This window comes from Pholis gunnellus (genome assembly GCF_910591455.1).
Source record: "Pholis gunnellus genome assembly, chromosome: 22".
In the NCBI taxonomy this organism is placed as follows: Eukaryota; Metazoa; Chordata; class Actinopteri; order Perciformes; family Pholidae; genus Pholis; species Pholis gunnellus.
The window spans coordinates 18,249,526-18,258,708 of record NC_136549.1 but is presented as its reverse complement, the minus strand read 5'-3'; the positions used below and the strand labels follow the sequence as shown (position 1 = coordinate 18,258,708).

Genomic DNA, 9,183 nt, shown 5'->3' with positions numbered 1-9,183 from the left:
GGTCTCCAGGGTAACCGCCCTTCTTGCTTCTGATTGGTGGAGGAACTACACTTGAAGACGGAGAGTTGGGGGCTGAGAGGTGTTATGACTGATGTGGTGTCAGTGGAGCTTTGTGATTGGTCAGAAGGTGCTTCAGTTCTCAGAGAACCAGAGTTATCCTGGTAACCAGACCTGCTCTGTGCTGCAGTAGATCGCTAGCTGTTGCCTTTGATAGACTGTGTTCAGGTTTGGTTACTCTATGACATGTGTGACACAATGACAGGAGTCACAGAGTCATTCCACAAACAACAACATGGACTCTGTGGTCAGCTGATCATCTTCAAACCTGCATGTAAACAGTCAGCTTACCTAAGACAGTGATGGAGAGCAGACGGCTCTCAGAGGAGAAGGTGTGATTAAAAACATAGAGGTCATAAACACAGCTGTAGCTTCCTTGGTGGGCGGGCTCTGCAGCAGGAAACAGGAAGTGGGCAGAGTGATTGACAGCTGGCTGGGTGTAGTTGTGTGCTGAGTTGGAGGAGCTGAAGGTGAGCTGGAAGGAGCCTCCTGGGTACTGTGGCTGGATGGAGCAGCAGATGGTGAAGGTGGAGCGCCTGAGCACAGGAGCCCCCTGCTGCTGGGCCTCGGAGACCCCGTACATTGAGGAGGACACAGAGATGATTGGCTGAAGCAGCAGGTCTGTAAACACAGAGAGATGATGAAGGTTCAGCAGTCTGTGGAGGTTTGAAGCTTCCAGAAACAAGCCCACCTCTCCACACTTCAGGATGTCGTTGTCCTGGATAACTTTACAGTTCAGTCCGATGGAAACCCACCGACTGTCACTGTGACAGAGGAAGGACCATACTGGAGACATTGCTGCCAGAGATGATGTCAGAGATGATGTCACTGATGGGCTTACCTGAGCAGGTGAGATCCACGATGGAGGAAGAGGAACGTGATGATGAACAATCTCTCAGAGAAGATCCAGAGTGAACACAGAGAGAGTTGATCCTCCACACAGATCTCCATGAGGACTCAACTCTCTCTCTGGTAGAAACAGCAGAGCCACAGTCCAGATCTCTACAGGCAACATCTGCTGTCTTCAGGCTCCACTCATAGCCATCTACTGGTCTCCAGTCTCCTTCATGTTTCACCTCCAGAGTTCCTGCACAGCGACTGGCTCCTCCCACCAACCTGACGGGTTCTGAACAGAAACAAGAGAGTCGTCAGTAAAGAACAAAGTGAGTTTCAGTAGAACAGAAATGAACCAGATCAAAGCTGCAGCTCCTCTTCTACCTGAGCAGGTGAGTCCAACAGCTTTACCAGGTGAGCAGGTGTTTCTATCTGAGCCTGAGCTTCTACAGTCCAGCAGAGCAGACTCATGGCCTCCACACTGGAACTCTTTGGTCCACATCGGAGCCTCCACTTCTCCATAGAGCGCCCCCTGGAGGACTGAAGGAGCCCCACAGCCAAGCTCCCTACAGACCACCTCTGCATCCTGCTGGTCAAAGTCCTCTTCACACACTGAGGACCACCACTGGTTAGACTGGTTAGACTGGTTAGTCTGGTTAGTCTGGTTAGACTGGTTAGACTGGTTAGACTGGTTAGTCTGGTTAGTCTGGTTAGACTGGTTAGTCTGGTTAGTCTTCACCTCCAGTCTGCCTGAGCACAGACTCGTCCCGTTCACCAGCCTCACAGAGTCTGCAGAGATGATAGAAGATGAAAGAGAGAAAAGACACCACACACTAAATAACAACATGTCATGAAACAACAAGTCAGACATTAAATAACACAATAAGTCAATAATACTGATAATAATAACAATAATCACAACATAATACTGGTTCAATACATGTTGTATTGACTGAGGAGTTTCCATAAATACATATGATATCAGTAGAATGTGTCACAATGGTGAAAACTAGAGTAACTGGGTCACACACGAGGAGAGGAGAGAGGAGAGAGGAGAGAGGAGAGAGGAGAGAGGAGAGAGGAGTGAGGAGAGAGGAGAGAGGAGAGAGGAGAGAGGAGAGAGGAGTGAGGAGAGAGGAGTGAGGAGAGAGGAGAGAGGAGAGAGGAGAGAGGAGAGAGGAGAGAGGAGAGAGGAGTGAGGAGAGAGGAGTGAGGAGAGAGGAGTGAGGAGAGAGGAGAGAGGAGAGAGGAGAGAGGAGAGAGGAGAGAGGAGTGAGGAGAGAGGAGTGAGGAGAGAGGAGAGAGGAGAGAGGAGAGAGGAGAGAGGAGAGAGGAGAGAGGAGTGAGGAGAGAGGAGAGAGGAGTGAGGAGAGAGGAGTGAGGAGAGAGGAGAGAGGAGAGAGGAGAGAGGAGAGAGGAGAGAGGAGTGAGGAGAGAGGAGTGAGGAGAGAGGAGAGAGGAGAGAGGAGAGAGGAGAGAGGAGAGAGGAGTGAGGAGAGAGGAGAGAGGAGAGAGGAGAGAGGAGAGAGGAGTGAGGAGAGAGGAGTGAGGAGAGAGGAGAGAGGAGAGAGGAGAGAGGAGAGAGGAGAGAGGAGAGAGGAGTGAGGAGAGAGGAGTGAGGAGAGAGGAGAGAGGAGAGAGGAGAGAGGAGTGAGGAGAGAGGAGTGAGGAGAGAGGAGAGAGGAGAGAGGAGAGAGGAGAGAGGAGTGAGGAGAGAGGAGAGAGGAGAGAGGAGAGAGGAGTGAGGAGAGAGGAGAGAGGAGAGAGGAGAGAGGAGAGAGGAGAGAGGAGTGAGGAGAGAGGAGTGAGGAGAGAGGAGAGAGGAGAGAGGAGAGAGGAGAGAGGAGAGAGGAGAGAGGAGTGAGGAGAGAGGAGAGAGGAGAGAGGAGTGAGGAGAGAGGAGAGAGGAGAGAGGAGAGAGGAGAGGACACGCCCCCTCAGTGCTCATCATGTGATTGGACGCTGCAGCTGATGACTGAGTTTAACAGCAGAGTGAAGATCAGATTAAACTCTAGTTTATATTTGATCTGTTCTCTGGTTTAAATAGATGTTCATTGTAGTCTGAACAACAAAAGAACCACAAACAACTTCCTTCATTTAGTAAAGATTTGTGTTTTCATGATGTTTCCTCAATAACTTCATGATGAAAGGATGAAAGTGAATCTTTACATCATTGATCATCATTTCATTCAGTCACTAAGGATCATTCAGAGTTTCATGAGTTTCATCATTTCAGAGAAACAATCATCATGTTCTGCTGATTTCATGATGACGTCACAGTTTAAAACGTTCAGACGCAAATAATCATAAACAAGACGAAAACATTCCACCGTAGAGATGATCCTGATCTCATGAACACAGTTTAACAGACTGCAGAGACGATCACTGTGTTTATGAGTTATTAGTGTTATTAGTTACTATTATTAGTCCAGAGATCATGAGAACAGACTCACACTCCTCTAAAGTCTCTCCAGCTGTTAAAGCGACTGATCAGCTGATCCAGATGTGATCAGCTGATCAGGTGTGATCAGCTGATCAGGTGTGATCAGCTGATCCTCGTCATCACAAACAGACGTCGCTTCACGTGACGCAACTGAGGAAAGGACGTCTCATGTCTCTTAAAAGATGTTTCCTCATCTCCTCTCTCCTCGCATGGTTTCCTCCATGCATCCCTGGTGGGAGGGACTAGGACGCAAGTAAAGGAGCCAAGTGAGGGAAACGAGGATGCAATTAAGAGACTTGGGATGTACCCACTGTGTGTCAACCTGGATACATTACTGTCAGAGATGATGTCAGAGATGATGTCACTGATGGGCTTACCTGAGCAGGTGAGATCCAGGATGGAGAAAGAGGAAGATGATGATGAACAATCTGTCAGAGAAGATCCAGAGTCAACACAGTCAGGGTTGATCCACCACACAGGTCTGTATGAGGACTCATCTCTCCGTCTGGTAGAAACAGCAGAGCCACAGTCCAGATCTCTACAGACAACATCTGCTGTCTTCAGGGTCCAGTCAGAGTAATAGTGATAGTAAGCTACTGGTCTCCAGTCTCCTTCATGTTTCATCTCCAGAGTTCCTGCACAGCGACTGGCTCCTCCCACCAACCTGACAGCTTCTGAACAGAAACAAGAGCGTCGTCAGTAAAGAAATGAATTTAATGAATAAAACATGAACTAAAGCTTGAGTGCTGATTGTGCTTCATTGGTTCTTTGTTCCTCTTTTCTTTCTTCTTTACCTGTTGATGTGAGAGTTCCTTCAGCCTGGAGTTCTGGAGGAACAGACACAGTTTGTTCTTTTAAATGTAATAAAATACACAAATATTAGTTTTTAAATATATTTGCAATTTAAAACGTAGTGTGATGTTGTTACATTTGGTGTGTTTGAGTCTGTGTGTGTGTGTGTGTGTGTGTGTGTGTATGTATCTGTGTGTGTGTGTGTGTGTTTGAGTGTTCTCTGGTTTAAACGTACAACAGTAATATTGTAATAAAACATATTCTTCTAAATCAGAGTCCTACCTGAGGAGCTCCACAGCAACAGCAGCATCAACAGGTGATCCATGACGTCCAGGTAGACCTCTGTCCGTCTCTCTGTCCGTCTCTCTGTCCGTCTCTCTGTCCGTCTCTCTGTCCGTCTCTCTGCTCGTCTCTCTGTCCGTCTCTCTGCTCGTCTCTCTCCCCGTCTGAGTGTCTGTGTGCTGTCCTCGGTGTATATCTGCGTACAGGAAGAGGTGGAGCTTTACTGATGGTTTATCTGTCTTTAGTTTTACAGAGAACAGTCTCTGTCACATGATCAGCTTCTTCTGTCCACCATGTTTCCAGTGTGACCAGTGGATCAGAACCTTTGCTCTGACTCACATCTGTTTAGTTATTGTCCTGTACAGCATGTGGGCTCATGGAAGTATAGATCTATAGAGCTACACAAATAGAACTATAGGAAAGAGTTACATTCTCTTTGTAGTTGTTTTAAAACGTCTCTGTTTGTTTAAGTCTCTTTGTAGTTGTTTTAAGTTTGTTTGTAGTAGTTTTGTTTGTTGTAGTTTTACGTTTGTTTGTAGTAGTTTTAAGTTTGTTTGTAGTAGTTTTAAGTTTGTTTGTTGTAGTTTTAAGTTTGTTTGTAGTAGTTTTAAGTTTGTTTGTAGTAGTTTTAAGTTTGTTTGTAGTAGTGTTAAGTCTTTTTGAAGTAGATTTAAGAGTCGTTGTGGTTGTTTGGAGTCTCTCTGTAGCTGCATTATGTCTCTTTGTAGTCATTTTGTTATAATTTGTTGTAGTTTTGAGTCTCTGTAGTCAGTTTTTGTCTCTTTGTGGTTGTTTTTTAACTTTTTGTGGTTGTTTTGAGTCTCTTTCTGACTTTGTCTTTGTTAAATGGGTCCATGTAAGATGATATTTACACTCTGTGAATTTTGTCAAACCTTTTTTTCTGTGTTTCTGTGACTTTGATGATCTTTAATTTCTCAAGAAGCTGCTGACTGATTGCAGATCTTATGATTGTTTCCATGAGCACCAGGCCAGGCTGAGATGTTCCTCTCAGATTGATGTGGTGAGCGTCCTCTTAATGTTTCCGTTACATGTTTCAACATCAGCAGAGAGTCATTGAGAGGAGACATTACAGCTGCTCATCAGCATCACATGAATAGTTGATGAATCCGTTATGTTTTTAAAGTAATCATTGAGTCTATAAAACACGAGTGGTGTTTAGTGCAGCACACGTTGTTGAGATCGAGTCCGAGGAGACTTCTTCAAATGTCTCGTTTGTCCGACCGAGAGTCCAGAAGCCAAAGATATTCAGTAGAGTCAAACTTACACACCTGCCGTTCACCTTTCACAGGTAAAATACAAGAAGGCCTTGTTGGAGTCCTGATCCAGACCCCTCCAGAACCAGTTCTATATATGTATATATATACATATATATATATATGTGTATATATATACATATATATATATACACATATATATATATGTATATATATACATATATACACATATATATGTGTATATATATACATATATATACACATATATATATGTATATATATGTGTATATATATACATATATATGTGTATATATATGTATATATACACATATATATATATGTATATATATACACATATATACACATATATATATGTATATATGTGTATATATGTATATATATACACATATATATACATATATATATGTGTATATATATGTGTATATATATACACATATATATACATATATATATGTGTATATATATATGTATATATATACACATATATATATATATGTATATATATACATATATATATATATACACATATATATATGTATATATATATATATGTGTATATATATATATATATGTGTATATATATATACATATGTGTATATATATATACATATATACATACATGTGTATATATATATATATATATAATCCTGTTGAGCAGGATGTTAGGCGGTGGGAGCAGCAGGAGGGGGGGGGGGGAACAGCTGTTGACGCAAACAGGAAGTGCTCTGTAGGAAGGCCGTCTCAAGGCCTACGCGGTCCTCAAAGGACGCGGCCCACGTAGACCACGAAGGCCGGGTCCTCTGAAGGATGCGGCCCCTGAATGGAGACTCAGCTGATGTGATCCCGTCGGTACGACAGCGTGCCGTCTGATAGATGTTCAATATATAAATATATATGTGTATATAAATATATATGTGGCAACAGAATGTTTAAGAAATCCCGTAGCACCACCACGAGAGGTCACGACCTGAAACTACAGGTTCAAACACTGACAAGTGGGTTTACATCATATATACAGTTTATTCATATCTACATGTTATCAAATGAAGCTCATATAATAGAAGGTAATACAGAAGAGGTAGAGCGGTCACAGCAGGACGTCCTCCAGGACTGACGGATGGACCCCGTTCTCCTCCAGACTCCTCATGAGTCTCTGGACCGTGGAGGTCTTCCCTCCACTCCGTCTCCACTGGACGAGACCGGCCAGAACCGCTCCGTGAGTACTGAGACGGTGGTCGGACCGGCACCGGAACAAGTCCTCCGTAGACAGACCCAGATCCATCAGGACCGACTCCCACTCGGACCCGAGCCGGGACGCAAGCCGGGACAAGACCCGGTCCGAAGGAACCTCCTGCAGAACCGGGTCGGGGAGCTGGACGTCTGCAGAGACCAAGAGGGACATTTAGTGGTTTCAGGTCTGAAGATACTCTCAGAAATATGATTCATATTATTATTTATTATAATAATGATTCATATTATTATAATAATGATTCATATTATTATATTCATTATTATTATGAAGTTTTTCTCTGACATGAATCCTAAACTTTATGCGTACTGTCTCTTTAAGGCTGACGGTCAGTGGGGGGGTGGAGCTGTTTGCTCTTCTCTGATTGGACGACAAGGAAAAACATACTCTCAGCTCTTCTTCTGTGTTTTTCTTTCAGGTCACTGTGACACAGGTAGTCACCTGAACCAGTTCAGACCCAACACAGGACCAGTTCAGGACCAGTTCAGGACCAGAACAGACGTCCTCTGAACTTAATGTTTCGGTCACTAAATTACTTCTTACTCAGTTTATTAATAATAATAATAATATTAAATGTGTAACTTATTTTAAAGATGTTTTCACTTTTAACTCAAAAATTAATCTCAAGGTTTTTAAAATGTTTTTACTTTAAGTGTCAAAATTCAGATGTAATTTTATTTTATTAAATTTAAAATGTAATTTCTATTCAACGGTGATGATTTATAAAATGACACATTATGAACTTTTATTTTCTTAATCTGATAATTATGTTTATAATTATTTGTTGTTATTGTTTTAAGAGGAACACATGTTTTATTTTCTTCTTCTTATGTTTACATTAATAAACACGTGGTCTCACCTGCAGCGCTGGGTCCTGGTCCTGGTCCTGGTTTGGTCTGGAGCTCCAGCAGCAGCTTGTCTCTGACCCAGTCGAAGTCCTCCAGGGAACGCAGGAAGCAGCCGAAGGCCCGGGGCCCGCGGGCCGGAAGTAGGTCGAGCAGCCTCCGACACCTGAGCGTGTCGGTGGGCTGAGCCTCGATGTCCTCCACGTGAGCCTCCGTGAGCACGTGCTCCTGGAACAGAAACGGAACGATGGTGTCGGTGACCAGCAGCTGCCCGGACAGATACAGCCGGTGTGTCCGCAGCAGAGCTCTGTGTTCCGGGTCCATTCTGAGGCGCTGACCGCTGGTTCCACTAGTTAAATCATACTAGTTAATTCATGACCAACTCACTTTATTATTCACCACGGAAGCTAGTCGTGCTAGTCCGGAAAACGACTGGGTGATCAATGCTGTTGCGTCCGACTGGAAACACGTTAGCGGAACCAATGTCCAACCACTCAAGTCTCCCGTGAGATTTATTCCACTTCTGCAAATCTTCTGATTTAATTCAAGCATTTAGTTATTGTTCAACCAATTTAATTAATACAAGTTAAATAGTATGGACCAGTCTTCAATTCGGCACATATATTATACACCAGGTATCACTCTTTCTTTAAGAAAAGCTCAACATTTTGTGCTGACTACGTCTGGTTTCAAAATGGTGCTCATGAGCTAACGTTAGCAAACAGCGTAAGCTAATGCTAGAATGAAGACTTGTATTAATATGAAGGCTACTTGTTCTATTAAATATATGCCGAATTCACCAGAAGAACCAAACGTTGCCATTAAACTTAATATTTATTTTCTACTCAGTGACCATGTCCAAGAAAATATTCATGTACTCCTTAAATGGGCGGATTAATCTATGGAGTTCGGCTCACTATTTTCCTTTCAGTAGAAAAAGTCACATGTCGTGACAAGCACAATGACGTATATAATGACGGATACATTTAAATAGGGAATAATATTCAACTCATCCATCCATTCCATCCACAATATAATGACAATGAATAAAATGAAGGTTTCTTACTGAGTCTCCTGCTTCCACAGTGATAGCAGCAAACAGTGTGATCCAATTTTATTATATAACATATTTCTATTGGTGAGTGAAATTTATGCCGAATCTTCAAGAATACGCGAGGTGTTCAAACGGGCTCATGTGTTTCAGTTTAACTCGTGTTTGTATTTACTGAGGAAGGATCAAACCTTAAAATGAGAAATATATGAATGGAGATCTTTTCTTCATCCCATCCTGGATCTGAAGGTATTTAACACACCGCTGAATAAAAAGTGAGACGACGTCATCAGTGGATCAATAAAGCATCCATTCATCAGGATGAAGCACCATACAAAATATTTATTTCTGATCAACGTTACAGAGAAAAACAG

At 43.0% G+C, this 9,183-nt stretch overlaps 2 protein-coding genes across 2 annotated transcripts in view; both read right to left on the bottom strand.

Annotated features, from left to right (window-relative positions):
• Positions 1-1,013, bottom strand: part of LOC306713958 (uncharacterized protein) — a 1,860-nt gene extending 847 nt beyond the window's left edge. The window contains exons 1-2 of the mRNA XM_079183820.1: positions 899-1,013; positions 349-678 (exon numbers count right to left, since the gene is read on the bottom strand). Coding sequence (XP_079039946.1) covers positions 349-640 — 292 coding nt within the window. The 5' untranslated portion in view covers positions 641-678; positions 899-1,013. The remainder of the gene's footprint in view (positions 1-348; positions 679-898) is intronic.
• A 5,694-nt stretch (positions 1,014-6,707) lies between these two features.
• On the bottom strand, positions 6,708-9,066 carry cradd (CARD and death domain containing adaptor protein). The gene is made up of 2 exons (XM_079183817.1): positions 7,773-9,066; positions 6,708-7,044 (listed from the first exon to the last, which is right to left on the bottom strand). Exons 1-2 carry the CDS (start codon positions 8,080-8,082, stop codon positions 6,752-6,754), a joined length of 603 nt encoding a protein of 200 aa, XP_079039943.1. The 5' UTR covers positions 8,083-9,066; the 3' UTR covers positions 6,708-6,751.
• Positions 9,067-9,183: the final 117 nt, after the last annotated feature.

Coding starts and splice junctions, on each gene's coding strand:
- cradd (XM_079183817.1), bottom strand. CDS start 8,082: ATGGACCCGGAACACAGAGCTCTGCTGCGGACACACCGGCTGTATCTG. Junction 7,045..7,772: donor ACCAGGACCCAGCGCTGCAG/GTGAGACCACGT, acceptor TGGTCTCTGCAG/ACGTCCAGCTCCCCGACCCG.